The following is a 27,823-nucleotide window of genomic DNA, read 5'->3' on the forward strand; positions in this document are numbered from 1 at the left end:
AGTTAGATATCGGAGCTTGTGGAGCAGGGTGACTGCATTTTTCTGTGGACATATGTCTCCTACAGCTCTGTGTAATAAGGTAATTGTACAACTATTGTTCCATAACATCTTGAAAAATGATTTTCAGAAAGCGGCTGTACGCTCCCCTGCTTTCACAAGGAAAGGTGGCAATGCACAAACAATTCAGACGTTTTGGGAATAAAACGGATGACATTGCACAGATGATGAAGGGCAGGATTTTTACACCATTTAGCAAGCCAGAGTTGTAATCATAAAATAATGTGCTCCAGTGACCCAAATCTCAGGTTACTTTGTCAGAGGCTTTGCACACACACATTCAGGTACACATCACACGTACACACTGGAAAATCATGCACATGCTCGCCACTGCCTCAGGCACTGAGTTTGTTGAATTATTGCCCTAACATGCAAACATAAGGGGATGAAATATAAAACATTTATTATTTCACAATTAGCCTGCAAGCAATAAAAAAACTCAGAGACGTCAGAAAATCGCATGCAGGTCAAATTCGCATGGGAATTCCTGGAAGTTTCCAAATTTAGAGAAAATTCTCCAATGTCCTTTTTTTTGAGCCTGTGGCTAGGTGGCTCGAGTTATGACCTACTTTTCCCCTTTCCTACTGGACTACAAATTAAGGGAACTTAAACAAAGAGAGCAGTGCAATACAAGCTTTTATCGCCTTCCTTGTGGTCAAACCCATAATACCAGTTTCTCTGAATTGCTGGGATAGAAATCAAAGCAATTATCCACAAGATGCCATGCATTACAGTCATTTTAACATTATTTTAAAGGGAGCCAGGCACAGCATGAAACGTCTTCATTTTTCAAGCAACAGTAATAGCAAGCAATACGACAAAAGACATCATTTTTATAAATAATTTATCAACAAAGAATAATCACAATAAACAATTATTCAGCCAAGGAATAATAAGCAGTATATACCGGTAACTAATATGCTGACTATTGCATTGGCTATTTTACAATGGATTAGAAATGTTCGGTCAGATTTAAAGGGTTCAATTCACCCAAAAATGAAAATGTTTCTTTCTTCAGTTTCTTTCTTCAGTGGAATGTAAAAGAAGGTAGTTGAGAAACATTTGATGTTCGACAAAATAACATCTTATTGATGGATTTGTTTAGTACAAACAGCTTTTTTTTGCTTCACACTGATTACTTGTGGATTAATGTGATGTTTTTATCAGCTGTTTAGGCTCTCATTCTGACGGCACCCATTCACTGCAGAGGATCCATTGGTGAGCAAGTGATGTAATGCTACATTTCTCCAAATCTGTTACGATGAGAAAACAAAATCATTTACATAATGGATTGCCTGAGGGTGAATACATTTTCAGAAAAATTTCATTTTCGGGTGAACTATTCCTTTAACATGTGTCTCTTAAAGTTTTGCTTCTCATTCTCATCATCAGTCACGTTCAAATAAATGAGGAGTGATGCCTGGCTTCTAAAATGAGCATGAAAGTTACCCCATTACGGATTACGCCTGCAATGTATCAATCAACAACACCTCTCAGCTTTTTCATTTTCCAATACCAGGTTTTGAAAAGGGAAATGACTGGACAGAAAAAAAGACGCTGACAAATACAAATCCTTTATGTCTAATTTTGGGTCCAACCCAACTATAACTGTTGCAAATGCAGTCTTTTATAGGCAAAGCTAGCCATTTTGCTTCAATGAGCAGTGCAATCCATTGCAAAAAAAATGTTGTATAATGATTTTTTTTTCTCTATGGAAAGCATATTAATATATACAAACTGAAAAAATGCACAAAAAGCTAACATCCACTCACCATCCACTCTGAAATGATGATGTCCACTTTTTCCACAGGAAGGTCAATTTCTTCTATTCTGCCCTTGATCAACGTGATGGTGTCTTCAAGTTTATTTGCTCTACAGAGAGCAAAAATAAAATTATCTAACACTTCGAGTAGATGTATGCATATTCATTATATTAACTAAATTTAATTTAATGAATACATTATAAATTGTCCATTTTTTTTTTTTTTTGCAAGTTGCAAGTGGTCCAATGAACAAAATAAAATAAAATAATGTTTGGAAAATCAATAAATTATAAAATGCATGTTACTAGTTTGAACACCTAATGTTAATTATGCTAATTTGGCCCGGGAGTCAATCTCCACAAAGACGACTGCTAATTAATCCAAATTACACTCACCAGGACAACAACACTAACGCTCCCAATTTAACAGCACCTCCTCCCATGACCTTTTGCACTAAGGGTCAACAAACTAGCGTTCACCTGAGTGTTTGTGTAAGTGTGTAAATGTGCATGAATACCCCCCATCCCCCCTTATTTAAACGATCGCTCCCATTTTGACCGGTAACCCTGTGCATCAATCTCTCTAAATACTCCATTATCATGACAGCTAATGTTACTAGGGACAGAGTCATTACTCAAGGCTTCGGAGCGCATTTCTGCCCAGCCGATCCTTATCTCTGCACCTTCGCGCTATCACACTCTTCCAGAATCCCATTGTAGCGCTCCCTCTATACGCCCCTCCTTCAATGGACTGTCTTGAGCTAGGAAACACTAATCTCATTACTGGGTTAATTTAGAGGACAATGTCAGCTACAGGGGGAGAAAGAGGAGTAGGAGGGGGGATTTGGGATGCTTAAATACTTCCCTTTGCTGGATGGTACTTGGTTTAGGGAATATGATCCAAGTATATTGATCCTCAGGGACTAATGATTGGATTTAAACTGTAAAGTGATGGTGGCAGAATGGATTATCCACCAAATCACCATCATGACTGGTGTTAAACGGTGTAATCTAGGGAATAAGTACCTCAATAGTAGAGATCACATGGGCATTATCTGGATTTTTGTTGTAAAATTCTCCTTAAACATTAATAAAGACACTAAAAGGGGCAAAAATACAGAGAAACATTTCACACAATACAAGTGCAACACAACTAGCCTAGGTTTTTGTAAAATATGGTTTTAATTTGAGTATAGATTATTCTTAATTTAGAATGACTTCTAAATCTCAGACAAACATAATACTGTATGCATTTATCAAGGAACATTATTGTTTTTGCCCATTAATTATCCTTACGTTCTTAAAAAAAGACTGTGGATCTCAAATATTTCGTATATATTACTTATCCTAAAATAATTTATCATTAAGTCCAAGATCAAATTGTGTAATGCACCTGCATTATAGAAACAGTGCATATTAAATATCTAAGAATTATTATTATTGATTCATCCCTCAGTTTGTACACATAATAAGTACATAAATACTTGGGGCGGGATCTACTGTGAAAAAAATAATAAAACATACTGATTATGATTTACTGATTAAATCTTTTGTTATTTCCCTCATTTTTAGTCACTGTAATAACTAAGTGCTTAATTATTCATGTAAATACTACTTTTCACTCCACTGTACATGCATTTCTGTCAAAGTTTTTATTTAATTCCTTATATATATATTTTTTTTTTTATGTATATATAGTGTATAAAGCTAAAAACTCAATTGAGATACTTAATTCTCGCCTCTATGAAGCTTTATAAAGCATCATGCATGTCAGACCACCTCCTCTGTAAAAACCCATACACACTCAGGTGGCATCTAGGAGGCCTCGGCCCAACAGCCGCCCAGCGAGCTGTAAAATTAAACTTCATTTTCCTTTCATCCTCCTGCCTGCTTCCGCTCCTCAGACTTACATAATAACAATAACCATAATCAAAAAAATCTCCCAGAGAAACCACATGCGGTGAACACATCTCAGCTCCAACAAATAAAACTATATTCCTGCTTCTGGATGAAATGGAAGTGCACTCGGAGGTGATACATGAGGTAATTTTAATGGGCAGACGGGTCGTAAAGGAAGCAAATAGGGCAAGCTGGAGTTCATTTGTATGTTTAGCGTGTGTGTGAGACACAGGGCCGGGATGGAAGCAGGGGAGATTGGAAGTCAACTGGGTGGAGGTAAATGACAGGCCTTTAGGAACGTGACTGCAGTCCGTAAACACATTGAAGTCAAGCATGGAGACAAATAAAAAGAGGGCTAGTTTGGGGAAGAGATTGTAAGGTAATAAAGCTTGGTAATAAAACACCCCCACAGCATGATGCTGCCACCTCCATGCTTCACTGGTGGGACTGTACTGGACAGTTGTGTTTTTTAACAAACTCAATGTGGGCTTTCTTGTGTCTTGCACTGAGGAGATGCTTCCGTCGGGCCGCTCTGCCATAAAGCCCCGACTGGTGAAGGGCTGCAGTGATTGTTGACTTTCTACAACTTTCTCCCATCTCCTGACTGCATTTCTGGAGCTCAGCCACAGTGATCTTTGGGTTCTTCTTTACCTCTCTCACCAAGGCTCTTCTCCTCCGATAGCTCAGTTTGGACGGACGGACAGCTCTAGGAAGGGTCTGGTTATCCCAAACGTCTTCGATTTAAGGATTATGGAGGCCACTGTGCTCTTAGGAACCTTAAGTGCAGCAGAAATGTTTTTGTTACCTTGGCCATATCTGTGCCTTGCCACAGATCTGTCTCTGAGCTCTTCAGGCAGTTCCTTTGACCTCATGATTCTCATCTGCTCTGACACACACTGTGAGCTGAGAGGTCTTATATAGACAGGTGTGTGGCTTTCCTAATCAAGTCCAATCAGTATAATCAAACACAGCTGGACTCAAATTAAAGTGTAGAACCATCTCAAAGATGATCAGAAGAAATGGACAGCACCTGAGTTGAATATACGAGTGTCACAGCAAAGGGTCTGAATACTTAGGACCATGTGATATATCAGTTTTTCTTTTTTTTAATAAATCTACAAAAATTCAATTCTGTGTTTTTCTGTCAATATGGGGTGCTGTGTGTACATTAATTAGGAAAAAAAATGAAAAAATGATTTTAGCAAATGGCTGCAATATAACAAAGAGTGTGTGTGTATACACATATAGTGAAAGCGAAGTGACATTCAGCCAAGTATGGTGACCCATACTCAGAATTTGTGCTCTGCATTTAACCCATCCGAAGTGCACACACACAGAGCAGTGAACACACACACACTGTGAGCACACACCCGGAGCAGTGGGCAGCCATTTATGTTGCGGCGCCCGGGGAGCAGTTGGGGGTTCAATGCCTTGCTCAAGGGCACCTAAGTCGTGGTATTGAGGGTGGAGAGAGAACTGTACATGCACTCCCCCCACCTACAATTCCTGCCAGCCCCGAGACTCAAACTCACAACCCTTTGATTGTGAGTCCGATTCTCTAACCACTAGGCCACGACTTCCCCACAAAGTTGTGGGAAGTGTAATATATACAGATAGAAAACGTGCTTTTATTATTTTTTTTGTGTTTTGTATTCTGTTATGCTGTTATTGCTGCTGCAAATTCCACTGATTTATCACAAATGTATTGTTATCTAGTTGGCTAACGTACATCAAACATGTTGAAATTGCAAAACCGACTTGAGACGGTCATGAATGCCTCATTAAGAATGTGCTGAAAACTACACAACATCAGTTTCAGCAAAAATCAGCAAATGCATCATATGCCACTGTTGTTACAAATGTTGGAGTAAAAATATAAAAATGCATAAAAATAAAAAAAAAAGTAAAAAAAAAAAGTAAAAAAGAATGAATGAATGAATGAATTGAATAAAAAATTTCACGCAAATGTAATTGTGGTCAGACCAGTAAAATTGTTGATAAATACCAGAAGAAAAAAAGAAAAAAGAAAAACTCTTACTGTACAGGTTAAAGAAGCTGGATTGATGGGAAGAAGTGACTCAAAGTGGATGAAGTTGGGGGAAAAATAATGCAGAAAACACTTTGGAAGCCATAAAAGGACATCACATTGAGAGAGGAGATGTTCAGAAAACACCAGAGGAACACAAGATGGTTTATTTTCCAAAAGGAGCAATATTATACCTTGTTTTTACTAAAAACAAGTAAATGCCTCCCAAGAGGCCCTTTCTCATTCACTCAAGACAAGCTGTTTATTACTTGAGCTGCAGTGTTGACTCACCTGACGATGTCCATGGCCTGGTAAATGATCTCAGATTGGTCGACAGCAATGACCTTCCTGGCTCCTGCTTTGGCGGCGAACATGGAGAGGATTCCCGTACCACATCCCACGTCAAGCACCACCTGCAGGTTAAAGAAGCACTGCATAACCTTTCCGCGCTCTGCCAGCTTGTCTGTGCCATCTTAAGCGTACAGATGTGTAATAATGGCACCCAAGGCATTTATCATGCTGACAGGGTCTAACCCTTATTTGCCAAAGTCCACTGGCTGGACCACGATGGCCGAGATAAGCCTCTCCTCGTCTACCCCCACTTCACCTTTTTCGTTCCAGCTTAGCGTGTCACCTCGGGATCCATGTTCAACCACGGCCGGCTAAAGCTGATCTAGCCAATGTCAGCGCAAAATTAATGGTTTGTATATGAGCTGTGGTGTATGTTGTGTGTGAGCGCTGAAACACCATTATCCTGTTATCAGCCCACTGCAGTTGACACATAAGAAACACCCCTTTAAAAAAAAAAATACTGCAGCTTTGTGTAATGCGAGGGTTTTTTTATATCATCCCCCTCTCAACGCAATCATTATTACTCTGTTGTAGCTTTTAACACTTAAAAATGCCAAAGTGGCTGGGCTTCAAGAAGCCCATACTCACCTTGCCCTTGAAGACGTCCATGTTGCGGTACATGAAGTCTCGATAGCTCTCAGTACGCACCTTGTCCTGTCGAAAAAAAAAGAGACGAAACAAAGTCCTAAGTAATGACACAGCGTCACCATTCTACTTTCCATTAAGAAGACAGAGCGCACCCATCCCAGTGCGAGAGGAATCGCTGAACACGATCCAATCCTTCAGAGCAAAAATTTCATTTTAACGCCTTATCCACAGTTAAAGCTGACAGTTAAGGAGCACGCTGGAAATAAAATTAACAATCGTTAAACAGCATGAAATAAAAATCTCATTTTTAACAGTCAGGATTGAATTAGAAAGCAATTTAAAGGATGTGTGACTGGTAATGATTTTTTTTTTTCTTCTTTTTTGAGGGGAGGAGGTTGGTGTGGTCGGGAATGGAGATGAAAAAAAAACTGACCCTGACACTTCTTGCTTTGCCAGCAGAATTTCATCCAGAAATGGCTAATTAACCTGCCAATCAGATGAAGTACCACCCAGAACAAACATGATGCCGGCAGCTATTGACAATCCAGACCAGAGCCATTACAATTATATTGGTTTAAACCAGGACATGTTAAAATAACAGTAATAACTTGAATAAATAAATAAATAATTAAATAATTAATGCCTATTTTTGAGTTACATTCAGCTTGAAAGTTTATGATATTTTTCTGGAACTTTTTGTTCAAACTAAAGGACAAAAGTTTGTGTTTTATTTTCTTTTTTACATTTTTGAAATAAGGCTGCATTTATTTGATAAAAAATACAACAAAAATAATATTGTGTAGTATTATTACAATTTAAAATATTTTTTGTTCTACTCTAATATATTCTAAAATGTAATGTATTCCTGTAATAGCAAATCTTAATTCAGCAGCTAATAGTCCTTCAGAAATAACTGTAATATGGAGATTTTGCTGCTGATTAACATGTGAAAACCATGATGCACTACCACTTAAATGTGTGGGGTAAAGAAAGAAAGAAAAATAACTGATAAAAAGTAACAGTAAAAACATTTATAATGTTACAAAAGATTTCTATCTCAATTAGAGAATCTTAAAAAATTTATTAAAAACCGTTTTCAACAATGATCATAAGAACCATTATTAATAATTCAGTATCAATAATAACTAATAATACTATAATAGGATAATAACTGAGCACTAAATCAGCTTATTGGATTGATTTTTCAGCACTTCTGTTTATTCAGTAGGATCTGATTTGAATCTTATGTGATAAATCCATTAAAAATGCTCTGTTCTGAAAACCAAAAGTATTTAACATTTGTGTTTTTTTTTTTTTTTTTTTTTTTTTTACAATTCAATTTATTTGAGTGCCTCTTCTGATGCAGAAAAAACAGAGGACAGAAAAGTTCACTTAACTTTGCTAATATGGAAAGTTTTGCATTAGTTAAAGGGTTAAAAATCGTGACATCGGACTCATGACGGTAAACGGCATCATTTTACGGTGGACAGTAAAATGCGTCAGCGCTTGCGTTGGACCATACAGCTCGCCTCTGCTCTGCAGAGTTTCAACTCTGACGCAAACCGCCGTTTAATGCAAGTTGGAGGAGGCACCAATCACTGGCAATCTCCAGGACATACTGCAGTATGAGAGCTGATGATCCAAACGCTCCTTACTTGAACCTCTCTTACTGCAGTTACAGCACTCAAACAATGACATCCTAATAATAAATCTGGAAAATTGCAATGTGGGAGAATAAATAATGGCGAATATTGCTGCATAGAGCGAACCTCTGCATCTTTTTGGAAGTAGTTGCACAAAGTGGGAGTTGTTTGTGACCTTCTACTTAAGCAAATAAGGCCGCAGATATACGTTAGAGGGGGACAGACCTACCTTCAGCATCTCCTCATGGATGCTGTAATGCCCATAAGAGCTAAAGTAGGCCTCATCTTCATCTTCTCTCAACTCGGCAATGGCCCCTGAGCATGAAGGGCCACGACTTGTGTCTGCGTTCAGCACTAGACCTTGTGCCAACAATCTGGGGCAATGCAAATAACACACACATATATATATATATATATATTTATAATAAGACAGAGGAAGGCTTGGTCAGTCCACCAGCACACGTGCACGTGCATGTGAGCGCTCGCTCAAAATCTTAACCACTGCAGTGGAATTTTACCCCATCTCTAACTTCTATTGCCCCGCCTCTTTTTTTGCACCTCTAGCCACAGTAAGTGTGTGTGAAACTGAATTCTATGCTGCACCCTGCTGGACCCACTTAAATATTACACATCTATTGGAGTTGCACATTTAAACTCAGAGTGAGCCATTCTTTCAAATTAGTCAAGACTGAAGGTAAGGTCCCTTTATATATATATAGTTTTTTTTAAAAAAATGTGGATAGTGCCATTATTGTAATTGCTTTGTTAGATAAGTTTAAACAATGGTAAATTTGGTTCCAGCATAAACTAAGATGTAAACTAAAAAAATAGGTATTGCAACCAATTTACTACATATTGAATTAACTGCCACTGAACAAAAACTCGATTTGGTATTTTTCATCAGCCTTTGAATTTTGAACTAATTTTCAAGCATCTCTGTGAGAAACTGTGACATATTGTAACACCAGTTAATACTGTAGGTAAATAATTTGGTCTTCAGTCTGGAAAAACAATGGAGAATGTGTGTGCATTAATGCTCTCTTATTAAAAGTCTGTGGGAAAATTCACATATGCAGTCCACAGAGCTTGCATTTACAGTTGTATTTAAAGGAACAGTTCACCCCAAAATTTAAATTCTGCATTTATTCAAACCTTTCTTTTCACAAAAGAAAAAATTCTGCACTAAACCCCATTGACTGTCACTGTATGGACCAAAAAAATCTAAATATCTTCTTTTGTGTTCTGGCATAATGATTTTTCAGTTGGTTTTAGGATAAACTATCCCTTTAACCCATTTTTTTATTATTATTATTATTATTATTATTATTATTCTTTTAGGGTAATTCACTGCTGGCAATATGGGTTTTTAATAAAAACTCAATTTCACGTCACGTGACATTTTTTTAATCTGTGATACATGAAAAGTGAAAAAAGAATTTGTGGCAAAAAAGGAAAACTTCAACACCCATAATGCACTGGGTTCCATCTGATTATCCACAATTAGGAATACAAAAATCTAAAGTTTTCTCATTAAGCCCTGGAACTTTCAAAATTCAGCTGGAGACATGTTTTTTGAACATCATACTATCAGGTAAGGCATGTTTAAGATGGCATAAGCTACACTGTGTTATTATTGCAATCAAACTAAAGATGAGTGATTGAACAAAAGGGACTACAGTTGCATTACTGTTATTCTACAAGTTGAATAATGCTTATTTGCTTATACTATGAGAGGGAAAAAAAGAAAAGAAAGCTGAACCACAGTGATTCAATGCATATGAAGAGTGAAGCTGAGGTTATACTGACTTGAGTTTGTGCAGATCGTCCATAGCCCGGGCCAGAGCTTCCTCGGCTCTCTGAGCTCTGTCTTCAGCCTGTGTGGCTCTCTGAAGCAGAAGAGACACCTGATCACCAGCCGCAGGGATCACCGTCACAGCTGTGGCCTCGCTCAACTCTTCAACATCTAACAAAGTGCAAGCCAGTAGCACAATGCGTTTCAAACATGTTTACCACATTCAAAAGTTATAAAGTAAGTATGTTATTTTTATATATATTTTTATGAACCTTTCTGCAATGATGCATTAAACTGATCAAAAGTGACAGTAAAAAAAAATAAGGAAAGATTTTTATTTCAAATAAATTATGTTATGAATTTTCTATTTGTCAAATAATCCTGTCAAAAAAAAGAAAAGAAATCACTGTTTACACAGAATTTCAGCCGCACAATATTGATCACAATAAGAAATGGTTCTTGAGCAGCAAACCAAAACCTGTTTAAAGTGAGACGCATATACTTGAGTACAAAACAAACCCTTTGATCTTAAAAAAAAAAATCAGTTCAGCCAAAAATTATAATTTTGAGGTTTTCCCATTTTTTTCAGAATAAAGATTTGGAGAAATGAAGTAGAGATACACCTGGACTCATGTACAAATTAAGGCTTTAGTTTTGCATGTCATCCTTTTTCTGTACAGTTCTAACACACAAAACCAAAGCCTTACTCAGCTTTTAAATAAATAAATAATTTCAGACCAGGGTTATTTACTCTAAACTAAAAGTATGAAATAGTTTAAGTTTAAAATGATTTTAAAAAAAATTGTTAATGGAAAAAAACTGAAATACTTAACCCAATAAAAACATTGTTGAATAAAATATGTTTAAGTTGAAGCACTAAAATTACTAAGTGGAAATAAAAACTCAAATTGTAATAAAAACATACACTATAAATTAAACAACTTAAAATGAAAACTAAAAAAAAAAAATACATGAACAAATCTACGACAGTATAAAAACAAAACTAAAATTGAATTGGCTCATATATCCATCCTTGTGAGATCAAAATGAGTTTGTATTTGTCTAAATCAAAATGAGTTTGTATTCCTCTGCATTTTTCTTCTTCTAGCTTCACCGCACTATTGTTGCATTTAATCTAAATTAAATTGAAATGTTAAAATGTTTCTCTTGGGGTTATACATCTCACATTTCACTAATAGCATGTAGAAAAAGATAATAAGATATCCAAAGCACATTAAATTTCATATATTGTAATAGTTCCCTCTAGTAGCCAACAAGAAAGCACATTATTTAAGTTTGAAAATAACATGCTACATTTTCTCAAATACAGGTATGCAGACATGAAATTATATTGCTGTCTCCAGTGAGATGTCTTTCAGTTTTCTTTTAGGAAGCATCACCGTGAATGATTTCTGCTGAATGTTACCTGTCACAGAGTAAACACGGGACTGTGATGTGTTCAGGTCCCTCCTCCATCGACTGCCATTGTTCCTCATCACTGTCAGACAACTCGGGTGCATCATCACCTACATCACAAGATACAATGGCAAATTTCATAACTAATAAACACCTTCTAAACAACTGGTGACTGACAAAAAATAAAATTTATACTATTAAATACGCCATTTAAAAAATGCCGAACTGCAGTACGTTTTCTGTTAGATTACAATACACTATCCAACTCTGTAGAATAACGCAGTTTAATCGCATCATAGGTTGAAACAAATATATGCATCATTTCATACACTCACGTGTACCTGTGTACGCTTCCATGTTGTAGTCTCTAAAGTTCGCGTTTTTCTCATCCGGGTCATTCTTATTTTGGCGTACTTCGCTTTCGTCGCCATGTGAGGTCGCTGTTTCTTTATTAATCGCAGTAACCGAGAGGCATGTGACGTTTAATACGTCATTGTTTATTTTTGTTTCCATTATGTATATTGTATTTGTGAATCTTAACAAAACATTATTCTAGAATAACGCACTAGACCTACCTACTATAGTCAAGACTTTGGACACACTATAATTATTGAAAGGCTTACAGTAATACTACATTTGTATTGTATGGCTAGTGTGTGAATTAGTATTGTCACTTTTCTGTGGGGGATTTTTTTTTTCTTTCTTTTTTTTTACAAAGTTAAATTTAAACTGAATTTTTAAAGTATAAGTTAGATAAGAAAGAAAGCAAGAGTCAAGCACATAAGTAAACTCTCCCCCATTAACAATTTGAACATAACATAATATATACCATATAAAAAAATTATATTTTGAATGCAGTTGAACTGTATAGCTGCTGAACAGCTTCTGTGAGTTATAATGTGTCGTAGGTTTAATACAGTAAATTAATGCTTTTGTCTTCTAGTTGTGACTAAAGAGGTGACTGTTTTAATCCAATTTTCAGATAGGCCTTTTACACACAAAATAATATGGACAATAGTTATTGTCAACCATGAATATAATTTATTTTTTCCTGAGCAATATAAAATTACATAACAAAAAAAGCACCAGAGCCCAAAAATAAAGCATACAGAAACACAGCACATATTAAATTAGTGTCAATCAGTTTTTAAATACTTAATATGATAATTACATCCAAGTAAACTGCAGTAAAAAAATATTTTGGATTATCCCGCTGAAGAATCACACCAAGCCAGAATTGCACTTAAGTAAAAAAAAAATTAAATAAAAAAAAAATAAAAAAAAAAATAAAGGTTTTATTTTTTGTCTCCAATTTTTCCAAGATTGCATATGGCCTTGTTTTCAAGAATTTCCACTTTCTTTCCTCCATCTTTAAGCGTGTTGATAACCATAGCTCTGGCCACTGCAGTGATGGAAATAGACATTGTAGGGAAAACAGAGGAGAAAGCACCAAGAAATTTCTGGGCCACCCATTCAGCTGGCCTGCTCTCCTCTCTGGCCACTAAGAGCACCCTGAAAAAAATATTATAATAATAATTACACACTCAAATGAAATGATGATTTAGAAATAACTGGAAAAGCAGACATGCACACCACAAAGATCTATGATCTCAGACTATAAACAGACTAAGAAATATAATAAATCACAACAGATTTTATTTCTTGTTGTAGCACAACATTGACTCACGCTGGTCGATAGATGGAGAAACGCTCAAACCCAAGGTCTTCAATTTCTGCTTCAACCTGTCCCTGCAAATACACCAGTGTTGGATTGGACAGAAATTGGCTTGAATGACATGAAAATACAAGCTTCTTTGTAAATCAAATAAGCCGTATCATTTTAACAGGGTTTTATAATAAGGTACCTTAGTTTTCAGGTAGAGAAAGCTGCTGGTTTTGTCTGCACCTTTGGAGGATTCGAGGTGAAAATGTGAGCAGCCTCCTGCTTTGGCAAGTTCTGCAGATTTGAGTACGTAGTCATGATCCACCCGCACAAACCCTTCCTGTAAGCCCATGCAAAACACAAAAGGTTATGTTTTTTAGTATGCAATTAACAGACTTTACCACAAAAAAAAAACATGACATGACACGAAATGTAAACTCGCAAAGGGCTCCCCACAAATGCATCATAGTTTAATAAAAAAACAGAAAGTGAAGGGTTGTTGCCAAAACATTTAATTGTCCATTGCTCTGTTGCAAAATTAAAAGTTAAGAAGATACAGCGAGTGCGGATCTTTTAGCTGAAAGTGATGTTACTGATCGATCTATGCACCCAGCGATTTTTATTTTTCTGCGAGAGTTATACAAATATTGAGAAAAAACAACCCTTTTCTTATATTTCTAAAGTTGAAATAACTAAGGTTCAGCAGAAAATCCTTCATGCATTTATACAGTTCACAAAATGATCACATCTGAAACATACAGCTCCTGCTTTGGCCTTGGTTGTTCCTAGACAGCAGTATCCAACATCATGGCCCTGAAAAGCCTCAGCGTATTCATCCAGCTTCTCAAAATCAACCACCTTTTGCACCTGAACAGAACAAGGAGGAAAATAAACAGTCAGAATCATGATACATTTTTAAAATAATGCATTGCATATTTTAACAAAATATGAAATCTTGTGTTGTGCTGTCTTTCTTTAAGAAGATAGTTCACCCAAAATTTTCATTTTTGAATGAGCTCTCCCTTTAAGCCACTTGATTTGATATTTGGTATGCAAACTAATTATGGACACAACATTCTCAAATGTGACACATTACCAGATTTTCATAGGTTTTATCCTCGAAGGTTAACTGCCTTCGTCCAATGAGAGTGATCTTGGAGAAGATGTTGCGCTCCACTATTTCCTTCAGCAGGGCCTTTCCGGTCTCACCTGACGCGCCGAGAATGAAGCAGGTTCTGTTCTTCTGTCTGTGATTCTCCTCCATCGCGTTCAGATCCATTCTGTAATGAAGAAATGATTGCATACGTAACCGTCTGAGTCTCGCAACATCACCATGACATTGCAGAATTTGTGCAGCTGTACTATAACAAACAGGTGTTTTATTCCTTATTCCTAAACTGCTTCATGAGTTGATGCTCACTGAACCACATTCAAATCTCAGGACAATTGTCTACTGTAGGCTAATATCTGAAATTCAGGTCTGGAATTGTTGAAATCCATTAATGCAATATGTGGTATCTGACATGCTAATGTAAATCCGCCCCAGAAATCTCTATCAAATGTTTTTTAAATATCCTTCTCCAGTATATATAATTACAATCAACTGTGAGGTGTTTCAATGCTGAGCAATGTGTAGAAAAGTTTCGAGTACCACGTGACAATACAGTCGGTTCCAGCAAATGTGTTGTTTACCTGACTGAATTGATTCTGCTGAATTGATTTATTGCATTCGGTATCGTCTAGTCGACTTATTTCATGCATAGCCTAAATGTTGTTTTTTAATTATTATTATTATTATTATTTAATATTATATTCTTTATCTCTCTGAATCAAATTCTCCGTTTGTATTTTTTTTTTTTTTTTGTACATTTATTTATTATTATTATTTGATTATGTTATTTAGCTAAATACAATAACGAGGTGTGGTCGTTCTTAAGCTGCTGTAATCGAGAATCAAATGATTACGTATTGCAGAAAAAAACATAAGATGTTGCCAGCACAGTCGAAAGAAAGCAGCGATATACTAACCATTATTGGATATAGGATACATAGTAGTTTAATAAAAGTGACAGTAGTGGTCTGTAATGAATATTTCACCTTGGGATCTCCTCAGTCTCTGAACTTTCCAGATAATTAAAAACAGCGGCGAGAGCAACAACAAAAACGGTGAAGAAGCTTAAGGTTTTACCCCAGTTAATCTCAAATATATTCATGCCAAGCTCCATAAACAGAGGACTTTGGTAGCTGATAGTTGATACGCTGTAGCTTCTTCCTGTAATAGCGTCCACTGATTCACACTGCGCTTGCGCAGAACGCCTACAGAGAATGCAGCGCTTAACATCTAATCAGCATATTTTTTATATTTGTTTTAAACTGATTGCTGTTACACTTTTTAACTTTATGAGAAACATTTTCCTAAACTAATTAAATGTACATGTCTCCATTTACATTGAATTTTTACATGTGATCAATAAATTTAGAGTTAAGTTAGGTTGTTAACCTACTATTCAAATTAAATCAGTATCAACAAATTCCATCTGTCCAAATAAATAAATAATGTTATTAGATTAATGTTTTACTTTTTTGACATACAAATATGAATATGATATGATACTAAACCACAAGTCATGTCATGTGATGGCAAGTCATGTCTTAATCCGAGTCACCAACCCAAGTCGGTCTTGGAAGCATTTTAAGTCGATCGCGAAAAGTTTCAAAAATCGTAGAAAAAAAAACTATATTTTTATTCATTATTATTCATTAATTTAAAATGTACCATGTGTGAATGAGCCTTTTGTGTGTAGTAAATGGTGTCTAAGGGAGGGAGAGGGGTACGTCGGGCAAGTAAAATTCTCTTTCACTTGCCCCTTCACAAAATCCACTTGTCCCGGACAAGCGTTAATGTCGAGCCCTGCTGTTATACTTTTCATATCACATATTTATCTCATATTTTCACATTTGCATTCCATATGTCACAATTACAACTTCATGCAACTGCACCTTTGAATAAACCATTACGGTTTATTGACTCAGTCAACATTTAAAATTGAGATTAAATTATGTAAACTCTACAGAGTTATTTAGTTTAATAACTGAAAGTTACAATAAACAGCATCTAATTCTTTATTTTTTTAATCGTTATCTATTCCAAATTTATTTAATATTTTTCATGTTACATATCTCGTATTTTCACATTTACTGTACATGTATTCAAACTATTGCAGCTTTGACTTTCTCTCACAGTGTGGAATTATTTCATATATTAAACTTTATCACACAATTAAGGTGTTTTTATTTCTCTTTTGTTCACCTAGAGACTGTATATAGAGAAAGAAAGATGGATTTTTTTTTTAGTTATCTTTTTCAAATTAAAACATTTAGCAAACTATTTTTAACAAAATAATTAATATTTAAATTGATGATTATTACTTCTAAAAATGAATATGTTGTCACATCACTGGCCTATATTAATGAAGTAGTTTTGTTCAAGATGATGTGCAGCCCCAATTTGACAAGCTTTTGACTTGCTTTCCCACTCTGTCCTAAAAACAGTGTGTGATGCCTTATTCTCACCAGGAGGAGTCAGTGTAAACCCAAGATCTCTGAACTGTATCCCCCCCTTGCTTAATACTTGGGGCCCCTGCATTCAGAAGATGTGCTCTTTCCTGCCACTCATCTAAAACTGGTGCTTCTGGTGATGAGATATATTCAATAACGGCTTTCTCTTTCTGTTTAAGGTTAAGGTTAAGGTATGAAATGGCTTTCATACCAAAAAATTCACAAAGGAACATATTTTAACAATAATAAAGCATGATTCAAGTCTTCAAATGGAGCTAAACTGCACCATACTGTATCATTAAACATATCAAAGCAGTGAATTAAACCCTTTCCTCTACAGTCAATGAGGCCACACCATATGCTCCAATCCTTTAAAGCAGATTTTATTGTCCAACTGTTTAAATTCCACCTCTTGTTCAAACGTTTGTTGGCCGCTGGTATGAATAGACCCATATGTCAGCTGACAATCCTCTTTCAGATGTTACTGAACAAATGCAGAGGAGATTTATAGAAGGCTACTGATATATTCCTTCTTTAAAATGATTAGGGAAAAAAGCTTTTTCTTAAGGACAGAAGCATGTTTTTGTTTAAAATTTTCATGCCCAATAAACCATATTTTAATACATGCAGCCATTCTTCAACTACTCTAAAATGACTGTAAAGCTCAAGTAAGGAAGTGTTATTCAGAAAGCATCCCACAATGCATCTGGATCTGCCCATGCAATGACTGAATTTTCCCTGCTGATTTTTTAACTTTAAGCCTCCCTCTGAAAAGCTGCTCTTTTTCTATTATTGAGCTTAAACCAATCTCGTCGAGGAGAGGGAAGAATGCAAAATGCATCATGAATGAATCCACATCCCCCTCGCCGCTTAAGACAAAAGGCTTCGATCTTGCTGTCCTGTCGGTAACAGGGCGACCGCGATGAGCTCTGGAGATGCCGGCGGAGTATAGTCTGTTAATTACCACTGAATGGAATCAAAAGGGCTTCCTATTGTCCCGTCTTGGTGGGGGTTTGTGGCAGCCTGCGGAGGAGAGATGGCTTTGTGTAGGCCGCTGTCATACACACATGTTGAGTCATTATGTCCTGACTTCGATCGGATGAACGTATGTAGGAAATGCGATTGAGGCCATGCTGAGGTTCAGGGGAGGTTTGTCATTCACAGTGCCAGTAAAACACTTTTTAAAGCCATACTGTTAAATGTCAAAACAGCTTGATGCATGTGGACGTGAATTCTTAAAGTCATACATTTGATTGTAATTCTAACTCAGCAAATCCAGATCTTTAACTACACTTCACAATCAATAATTCTAAGAAATAGAAGGCTACAGATAAAAACTAGCTAGTGGTAACTTAAGCACATGTAAGTGCATTAAAAAATTTTATATCATTTGACTGACGACTGTCTTTACAGGGGGTGTAGCGAAGATCTACCAGATACTGTTAGGGCTAGTTTGAATCGCAGCGAACCAGGTGTGTCGGTCAGAACACCACAGAGGGAAGTATCAGTTTGAACAGGTTTATTTTCACAGATATAGTATGATCAACTCAGAGGGGGAGTCAGCCTTTACATGCACATCAGACCGTGTCCACTGACAAGATGTGGACCAAAAGCTTGAGGACCGCAGTGACCACCCAGTGGATAAGGTTTGACAGCGATGAGCTCTGAGGCTACTGCAGATGAGCAGACACAAGTTGCTGAGAATGACTGGAGGCGTGAGCCAGTTAGAGGCGAAACTTAAGCACAGTCTTTAAATAATCTGGTCTCCTTGTGAAAGCTTGGTGCTTATCAGATGAAGCATGAAATGTATGACTGCGATGAAGGTGTGGTTTCTCTGAAAGGAATAAAGCAATATGTATATAAATGGAACCACTCTTACAAGTATTTTACATACACAAATATAGGCTGCTCCCCTTTACAGTAACAATGATTAATAAACACTTTGTAAGACAGTGCATTCATGGTCATTATTTATCCACATGACTCATAACATAATAACATTATAATGCTGAACTTTGTAAATAAACATAAGTGCAAGAATAGCTGTAGATAATAGCATTATCACACACTATCAGACAGCTAATAACTGCGTCATCATTGACAAGCAATCAAGCAACGGTTATATGTACTCACTCGTATAGGACGCACACATCACAAGATACATTCAAACTAAGACATATGTGGATGATGATGCACATCTCCAGCACTTATTTATGCAGAAACCTGATCGCTAGCAGCAGCTGAGGCGGTCTGCCGATCTCAGAGTCATGAACAGTGTCTCTTCCGGCTATGCGCGATGAGCGCGCTTCATAATAAAAGTCCCCATTCGGACTAGCGCAACAGCGCTCTGACACTCTCTCTATCGCCTTTTGCACAGGGGGCACATTGAAAAAGGTTATTTAAAGCCAAATTTACAAATAAGTACATAAATAAATAAAGAACAAATTAATGAATGAACGAGTAAATGAAAAAATAAATAATAAATAAATGCATGAATGATAAATGAATGAATGCAAAATGTATCTTATTTGAAATGTTTTGTTGTTGACAATTTTTAAAAACTAGAATTTAAAATAAAATGTACTTAAATCACAACAAACTGTTATTTTAAAAATGATAAAATAAGAAAAAATATATAACCAGCAAAACTGTATATATGTAGTTTTATTGACAGCAGCACTTGAATAGTGACTTTGAAATGAGTGCCCTAGTTAGTTCATATTCATGTTATGCAATAACATTTGTTTAAAATGTGTTGAAACCCTAAAACTTTTTTCTCTATTTCTAGGTTTAAATTAGATTATCTCAAAATATTCCATGAAGCATTTTCACAGCAAAATTATTCAAAGCCTCCAAATGACTCTGAGGTTGTTTTAACCGTAGAATCTTTAAGTTAAAAAATGGATGTCTAATCCAGAATCCACAGAACCAGGAGGCCTAATGCCCCACTGCAGTGCAATATGTCCCATATCCTGGCCAATTGAAACCTGCCCACTGACACAGAGGGCTTAGCCAGCAGAGCCACTGACTCTTGAGTGTGATGCTAATGATGGCCATTAATGGAGCCTGACAGCACAATCTGCTCCTCATTGTAGCACCTTTGCAGGATCTGCAGCTTGCAAGGGGCCAAAGAGGAGGCGGGCGGCTCGGGATGTCAGGTTAAAATCAAGAGGCAAGTGGAGGTTTCCAGAACAGAACCAGGGAGCTGCCACAGAGGGACTGAGGATTGCAGGCCAATCCCAGCTGATCCCCGGGTGAGGATTAGCTTAATTAGAGCTCAATACCCTTTACAGTCAAAAGCAACTGTCAGTTACTGTCAAAAAAGCACTGTCCAATAATGTGGGCTTAATTCTTCAGTGGTCCCACAGGTGCAGGAATCACAGGCTTCACAATCCCAGAGCTGAACAGGAGTGACATCATTAGACTTGACCGTTTGCCTTGTTATATTTTTTCATTTGCATGTCAGATAATCTTAACAATGGCTTGTCCAATGCCCCATGACTCATATCATGCCAAGATCTGGAAGGGATTTTATTATATTTGTCCGTTTTTATTCATTTATTTGAAGATTGTTATATTTTACACCATATTTTGACACAATGAGAGTAATCAGTATATAATCAGAAAAACAGACACTTTTACATTACAAGCAATGTGGACATCATATAGGTTTGGGGTGAAAAATGTCTCTTTCGCACAGTTTTTGTGTAGTCAGTTGTAAAGCTTCATCATTACTCATTACACAGGTCTCGGACTGAGTCTAAGTGCTGGCAGAGTGACCGATCCAGGCTTAGTATCAGTGCAGCTCAGCTCAGCTTTGTGGCCCAAATGCCATCAGCTAAGCTGGTCTCAGACCTGCTTTGACCAGGCTTCCTGCCAGCTCATCCAAAACAATGGCGTAATTAAATAAGCAAACAGATTAGAGCAGGCCGACACAGAGGGAGATGGGAGCATAGATGAGGCCCCTGCCAGGCCACAGCAGGTTCAGTTAATACTTGGAAATGCATTAGCACATCTGTCCGGCATGCTGTGTTAAGCACGCCAGCACAGATATGTTAGCTTACAATGGGAGGAGAGGGTGAAGTGTATTACAGCGCAGGGCTGGTCAAAGTTTCTTGTAGGGGCGGCTTCATCAATTTAATTTACATTGAGTAATTTTCTGAGAGGTACATGAAAATGTTTGTCTTAAAAAAGTTTTCACATTTTCCACAGTTAGGTAATTGTAGATGAGAATACACTCTCATAAAAAAAAAATGTAAAAACTTGAACCAGTACCTTTTTAAAAGTTACATCTGTGCACCTTATGTACCCCTAAAGGGTACATATTTTTTTACCTTAAATGTGCTGCACCAGTGAGAGCTTTTGAAAAATATACAGTATAAGTAGCTAAGATAGAAGTGAACAGATGCTGAACCAGGTTCTAAAACATACAGAAAACTTGACTTTAAAAACACAACTCAGTCTCCTAGCAATTGCTATTTTACAATTACAAACTGTTTGCAGAGATAGCTAGACCGGACTATTGTAATGCACTGCTAGGGGTTGTCCTGCGTCTTCATTGAACAAGCTACAGGTAGTCCAAAATGCAGCAGCAAAGGTCCTTACCAGGTCAAGAAAATATAATCATATTACACCAATTCTACAGTCTCTGCACTGGCTACCTATTAAGTTCCGTATCAGTTACAAAATATTATTATTTACCTATAAGGCCCTTAATGGTTTAGCTCCTGCATACCTAACTAGCCTTATACCACGTTACAATCCATTATGCTCCCTAAGGTCTCAACACGCTGGACTTTTGGTAGTTCCTAGGATAGCAAAGTCCACTAAAGTAGGTAGAGCTTTTTTGTATTTGGCTCACAAACTCTGGAATAGCCTTCCTGATAATGTTCGGGGTTCTGACACACTCTCTCTGTTTAAATTTAGATTAAGGACACATCTCTTTCGCCAAGTATTCAAATAATGAATCTCATAATCTTGAACTGCAGTTATATCTGATCAAATGCACATTATTATTTTTAGCTTGGGTTAAATAAATCAATTTCGCTTGGTTGTAACAGCAGCTATGCCCATTATGTCTCTGTTTGTTTCTTAAGCTCCAGTCTGGATCCAGAACACCTGGGAAGACATGATGCCAACCCCTCAGAGGACCTCAGATGATGCCAACCCTGAAACATCAAACAGAAATACCAATTTTGCTATAAGTTTGATTGCATCATAATTGCTGTTAATAGTGTTCGTTGCTTGATTGTTTGATTATGTCTTTGTTGTTTCCGTACATTTCTGCCATATGTACATAAAGCATGAGTCACCACTGATAAGCTACTACTAAATATTACAGAAACGTAATTTTTTGTAAAGTTGCTTTGCAATGATTTGTATTGTAAAAAGCGCAATACAAATAATATTGAATTGAACTGAATTGAACAGACAGACGGACAGACGGATGGATGGATATATACATAGGATAGAGCTTGGGAGGCTTGGGAGATTCTCAGATTTACCCAAGTGAAAATGTAAGCACTGAGCCTTTTGTTTTCTATGAAATGCTAATGCTATAGTAAGAGAAAGCTTCTTCTAGTGGTTATCTATATTTGATTTAGGTTTTCTCTATCAGTTCTGTTAGCAGACTTCAAATCTCCCTTTTGTCGCACGTCTGGACTATCCTAATGACTTCTTTGAACTGCCGATGTTCTCTGAGGTTGAGCTTTGTGTGCAACTCAGCCTCTCGTCTTAGGGAAACATGCTAAGTCGCTAACCTCTACACTCTTTCCCACATCAGTCACGACTGATTTGAGTGAGAATGGTTTCTCGGTTTTACTTACAATATTGATATTGTGCCAAAATTCATGCTAAACAAACCTCACAAGCAGGAGCATTTACAAAACACGATCTTCTTCAACAAAAGGTGGAATCAGCATCTTCTACGTCTTCATTGGCCTCTCAGCAGGACTTTGGCTTTAAGATTCTCATTAAGATGATCCAAAGTAGCCCAGAGTGTGGACTCTGAACCAAGCAGAGGATCATATCAGACCCACCACAGCCCTGAGATTTCTCCCCGCCAAAGAGCAAACACAACTACAAATGGCCAGGCTGCTAGCACAATGCCACAGTGAAAGGAACCAAATTAGCTGGAGGCTAACAACAGTTTACCAACACCTGTATTAGTGTGACAGCTCTGCAGGGAGCGGAGTTGAACAAGCACTAATCCCTATAAACCCTACAGTACTCCTCCTAGCAAATCAGCATTTGCATATTCTCCATTTATTGGTTGATGAAGAAGGTTTGCAGGGATTGGGCTCGTTTCATTCCTCCACACTCTCACCCTCGCTGCCTGGGTGGTTCGATGATTATCTCCAGGCCGTGTTAGTGAGAGAGAGGGTCGTGTGTGTGTTAGAGATTAGCAGGCATTAAAAGATTCTCTAACCCCCATGACTGAACCTAATTGGAGAGGTGGAGAAGATGGGTGAGTCATTAGCCCGAGATGTTTGCTTAGGAGTCGACCGACTGTGATGTTCAGTCTCACGATGGTTTCTGTTCACCGTTTCTTTTTAGAATGGATGAAAGAGAGATGCCGCAACAAGAATGGGATGGAATTTTTTTTTTATTTGGATAGAAACGTAAAGAGGATGATGTTGGGCTACTCGGGGGACAAATGAGACTACTTGGTCTCTTTTGGATGATGGACAAATATAGTTGCATCTGGATACACTTTTGACCACAGTATTTATTTACTGTAAGCCAAAAGTTGGAGGAAATACATGCACATATGTGTATTGGCCATATGAGAGTTTTTGTGATTTCAGTAATCTGTTAGACCTGGTTCACACACACTTAAGGCTGAACCTCAACCTTCATATTGTTCCTATCAATGTCAATACAGCATATATATCACATATGCTTCTTAAAGGGACAGTTCACTCAAAATGGCAATTCGGTCATTATCTTTTCATCCCGATGTCATTCCAAACATGTATAAATTGCTTTCCTCTGTGGATCGCCATACGCTAAAGGGTAGAAAAATTGCTATATGTTGAAAGTGAAAGGGGACTGGGAATATCAAGATCCAAATTGCGACATAAAACCATCATCAAAGTCGTAGATGTGCCATAAATGTTGGACAGACTGAAAAACAAAGTCACAGAAAGTTAATAAGTTATTCAAGTTTGATTGACATAAAATGTTTTTTTTTTTTTTTTGTTATATTTACTGGCTTTTTGTGCCTTTTATTTGGAGAGTACAGTGCAGAGATGACAGAAAAGTATTGGGGTGAAGAGAGGGAAGCGGGATCAGCAAAGGACCTTGAGGTGGGATTCAAACTCAGGTCTCTGCGGGAGAGCAATTACGCTATATGTTGACGCACTAAACCACGAGGCATGATGTTGAGTGAATAACCGAATACAGCACATGCAATAATATGTAAAGGCACTAATAATGTACCTATAAGGTATTGATATGCACCTTTTAGGGGTGAATAAGGTACAAAGGTGTACCTTTATGAAAAGGAACTGCCCCAGTAACAGTTTTTTCTAAGAGTGCATAGAATATAAATAGTCTGTATTTACTAAACTGATTTATTATTATTACTTTGAACTTCATTTAGTTCCATTTAAAAAATGGAACTCAATTTTTCTAAATATCTTTAGAAGAAAGAAAGCCATACAGGTTTGGAACAACATAAATTAATTAATAAATAATGGAAGAACTTTCAACAAACTGATACAAAGAAGATACAAGGCTTCGATCTGACTGCAATAAAGTATTGTAGAACAAATACCAGGTTTTATTCTGGAAAGAAATTAATACTTTTAATCAGCGTGCATTAAATTGACCAAAAATGACAGTAAAACATTTATAATCTTAAAAGAGATTTATTTTTCTCTTTTCTATTAATAAAAAGAAATGTTGAAAAAAAAGCAGCAAAACAGTTTTCAATACTGATAATAATAAGAAATGTTCCTGATTTCAAAAGAAGCATATTAGAATGAATTAAGCTTTGCATTACAGGGATAAATTATATTTTAACATGCATTAAAATAGAATTGTTTTTAAATTGTAATAATATTTCACAATAATCTTTTTTTAACGATATATTATAATTCTATGGGGAGCATAGAAAACCCTCAAAAACATAAAAAAAAAAATCTTAATAATCCAAAAAAGTGTAAACTGTATATAAGAAATATAAACATTCTTCAAACCATTTCAGGCAATACTGACAGGATTTCTTCTACAGTATGTACGGTAAAACATGATGAGGATTTTATGTATAATATGACAGCATAAGGTTTCCCTCTCCACTTATATCATCTGGACACTGTCAATAAAACTGAGACAGAGAAAATGATCTGTCTTCATTCTTTTATCTCTCATGTGCTGTCTGCAGTGTTGACATCAGTGTCCCAAACCTTGAGCCACTGCTGGCAAGATCTCCATCCTCACAGGAGCCCAGAAGTCCCGACAGTGCGGTTTAGTCTGATTTTGATTTTAAGTGAGCATCAGATCAGATGTCAATGTCTATTCCCACAGGCTGCAACCCTGTCAGATACCCCTCTGTGCCAATTAGTCAAGAGAAAGGACGAAAGACAGCGACAGGCACGGGAGGGGGAGTACGGCAGAAGCTGTGCTGCTGGGGCATTAAAGCCCATCGGTGCAGGGGCTAATGGCTAATCAGAGAGGGACTTACTCTCCTCAGAGTGGCTGGATTTGCTAAGTCCTTCTGGGGATAGCTGTCCTGAGAGACCGCAAGTGTGGAACATGGTGAGATGCTAAATAGTGGCTGTTGAATTAGATATTAGTCTGATCTTGGGACAGATTGATCAGTTTTGACAGGACAAGGAAACATGTTATATACTGTATTATTAAAACTATAAATGTTGTTGCAAACTGTATGCTTTCAAGTTCTGAGAATGTTTCACATGGTTTTCAAAAATAATTTGTACAAATTTAAGAATGTTGTAGAATGGGCAGAAACATTGTCTTATGTTCAGTGTTTGTTGTATAAAACAGGTCCGGTCCACCCGTATACTGTATGCCAACTTTTACAGTGGTTCTCAACTGGTGGGTTGCAGCCCATCAATTGGATTGCAGGTCAGTTAGGGTCATGAGCAGCAGTGGAAAAAATTTTAATGTGTAAAAAATAAAATGCAATGAACAATATAATCTTGCTTCACTGGGATATGAAAATAAATGAAGGAACAAACTATACCCCTTTATTTTGTTGTGAACATCGGGGCATCTAATTTTCTAAAGATAACACTATTTTTGCAATAAATAAATAAATAATCATGTAATTTTTTCATCTGTTATCATAAATTATTTTTGCATTTACAAAATTTTACATTTTCCTATTCTTCCAATGCTGTGTCAAAAACTTGCATATTGTTAGGCCTACACAGCTGAAGGTAATAATAATATATTTTATATTAGAAAGTTTTGTTTGGTATTTGTCACCACTTGATGACCAAAATAAATTCTGGTTCCTGAACTAAAACCAGCTGAGATGCAAGGTATAATTTACACAACCATTCGAAAAATAACTGCTACTTTTTTTTTTAAGAAGTCTCTTATGCTTACCAAGGTTATTAATTGATAAATACAGTATTTATAAAAATAATTAATAAAAAATACAGGATTTTTATCATTTAAGATAAAAAATTCGATTTAAATACATTTTCAAATCTAATCTTGTGGAAACAACAATTTCTTTTTTTCAGGATACTTTGAAGGCTAGAAAGTTAAGAAGAACTGCATTTATTTGAAATATATTGTTTGTGACTATTTACAAGTCTTTATTGTAATTTTTTTATATATATATTGAAAAAAATCTATAAAAAAAAAAATACTGATCCCATTAACAGTAGTGTACTTGTATGAGTAAAAATTACGGTAATTAAGGACAGAATACATAATATAAATAAATTAACAGATTAGATTTTAAATTGGTTGGTAACTAGCAAAGCAGGCCTAAATACACTTAAAATAAAAACAATCTGTCACACTTTATTTTGGACCAGTTCTCACCATTTACAAACCATAAACTATGACTTTTGCCTAAACTCCTAATTTGCTGCTTATTAATAGTTAGTAAGGAAGTTGTTAAGATTTGATATTGGGTAAGATTGGGAATTTAGAATATGGTCATGTAGAATATGTGCTTCATAATACTAATAAACAGCCAATATGTTAATAATAAATTAAATTAAATTAAATTTAAATTTAAATTAAATTAAATTTATGCATTTAGCAGACGCTTTTATCCAAAGCGACTTACAGTGTATTCAGGCTATCAATTTTTACATATCATGTGTTCCCAGGGAATCGAACCCCCAACCTTGCGCTTGCTAGCGCAGTGCGCTACCAGTTGAGCTACAGGAACACTAACACATAATAGGCCTGCTAATAAGCAACGAGTTAATAGTGAGAATTGATCCTTATACTGAAGTGTTTCTATATAATAACTAAAATGAAATGAATTTAAATCAAATCAAATAGAAAATCAAATAAAATCAAAAAAAAAAAAAAAAAAAGGTCATTAGAAACCTCTCATGAAATGAATATGATCCAGTGTCAAATTGGGAGACATTTATTCCCCCTTTGAAGCAGAGGTGAGATGATGTCGAGCAAATAAAGGGTGTTTATTATAACCTGTCATGACAAGGAAACACTAACCGTGACGGATGACCCATTAGGACTCTCACACACACACACACACACACACACAGACTTTAAACAGTCCTCTGATCTCAGCGTCATTGATCGTTTCATTGTGTCTTTTTGCTTTTTCTGTGATGGCCATTCAATCTTCGCTGTCATCTTCTTTTAAACCCTGCGCTTGGGGAGGAGTGGGATTGGAAAGTGATGGGTAAAAACGGGACAGAGAGCCGGGGTGCTAGCGGTCGGGGGGAGCGGGACACCTTCTGTTGCTGGTTCCATCGTGGTTGTGAACGAGCGTGTATTGGAAAAATGAGTAGAGCAGGTGGTGTGACTAAGATGAGCCTGGATCAAATGAGCCATGCGTATATGTGTGTGTGTCTGTGTGTGGAGCGTTGAGACGGGGGTGTCACCT

The 27,823-nt window shown here is 36.6% G+C and overlaps 2 protein-coding genes across 5 annotated transcripts in view; both read right to left on the bottom strand.

Moving 5' to 3' along the window:
- The window catches only part of LOC113105541 (protein arginine N-methyltransferase 3-like), a 51,220-nt gene extending 39,328 nt beyond the window's left edge, over window positions 1-11,892 (bottom strand). The window contains exons 1-7 of one of the 2 annotated variants that reach the window (XM_026266648.1): window positions 11,876-11,892; window positions 11,545-11,644; window positions 10,133-10,289; window positions 8,556-8,700; window positions 6,684-6,749; window positions 6,036-6,157; window positions 1,830-1,929 (exon numbers count right to left, since the gene is read on the bottom strand). In XM_026266648.1, coding sequence (XP_026122433.1) covers window positions 1,830-1,929; window positions 6,036-6,157; window positions 6,684-6,749; window positions 8,556-8,700; window positions 10,133-10,289; window positions 11,545-11,641 — 687 coding nt within the window. In that variant the 5' untranslated portion in view covers window positions 11,642-11,644; window positions 11,876-11,892. Of the gene's footprint in view, window positions 1-1,829; window positions 1,930-6,035; window positions 6,158-6,683; window positions 6,750-8,555; window positions 8,701-10,132; window positions 10,290-11,544; window positions 11,647-11,875 lie in introns of those variants that run through there. The other variant, XM_026266649.1, reaches the window with a different exon arrangement.
- Window positions 11,893-12,488: 596 nt separating this feature from the next.
- On the bottom strand, window positions 12,489-15,491 carry LOC113105542 (oxidoreductase HTATIP2-like). 3 transcript variants are annotated; one of them, XM_026266652.1, is made up of 6 exons: window positions 15,226-15,364; window positions 14,294-14,477; window positions 13,957-14,064; window positions 13,400-13,537; window positions 13,222-13,283; window positions 12,489-13,046 (listed from the first exon to the last, which is right to left on the bottom strand). In XM_026266652.1, exons 2-6 carry the CDS (start codon window positions 14,474-14,476, stop codon window positions 12,830-12,832), a joined length of 708 nt encoding a protein of 235 aa, XP_026122437.1. In that variant the 5' UTR covers window position 14,477; window positions 15,226-15,364; the 3' UTR covers window positions 12,489-12,829. The 3 variants fall into 3 exon arrangements, with proteins under 3 accessions (XP_026122437.1, XP_026122435.1, XP_026122436.1); XM_026266650.1 differs by having other exon boundaries at window positions 12,495-13,046; window positions 15,295-15,482; XM_026266651.1 differs by lacking the exon at window positions 15,226-15,364 and adding an exon at window positions 15,386-15,491 and having other exon boundaries at window positions 12,496-13,046.
- Between the last annotated feature and the right edge of the window lie 12,332 nt (window positions 15,492-27,823).

The sequence above is a fragment of the Carassius auratus genome, chromosome 7 (assembly GCF_003368295.1).
Source record: "Carassius auratus strain Wakin chromosome 7, ASM336829v1, whole genome shotgun sequence".
Classification (NCBI taxonomy): domain Eukaryota; kingdom Metazoa; phylum Chordata; class Actinopteri; order Cypriniformes; family Cyprinidae; genus Carassius; species Carassius auratus.

What these genes read in the sequence shown, in the direction of transcription:
- LOC113105542 (XM_026266650.1), bottom strand. Translation starts at nt 15,422, where the DNA reads ATGGAGCTTGGCATGAATATATTTGAGATTAACTGGGGTAAAACCTTA. An exon ending in ATAAAACCTATGAAAATCTG is followed by an intron (nt 14,065 to 14,293) that starts GTAATGTGTCAC and finishes TGTTCTGTTCAG; the next exon opens with GTGCAAAAGGTGGTTGATTT. An exon ending in TTCTCCATCTATCGACCAGC is followed by an intron (nt 13,047 to 13,221) that starts GTGAGTCAATGT and finishes TATTTTTTTCAG; the next exon opens with GGTGCTCTTAGTGGCCAGAG.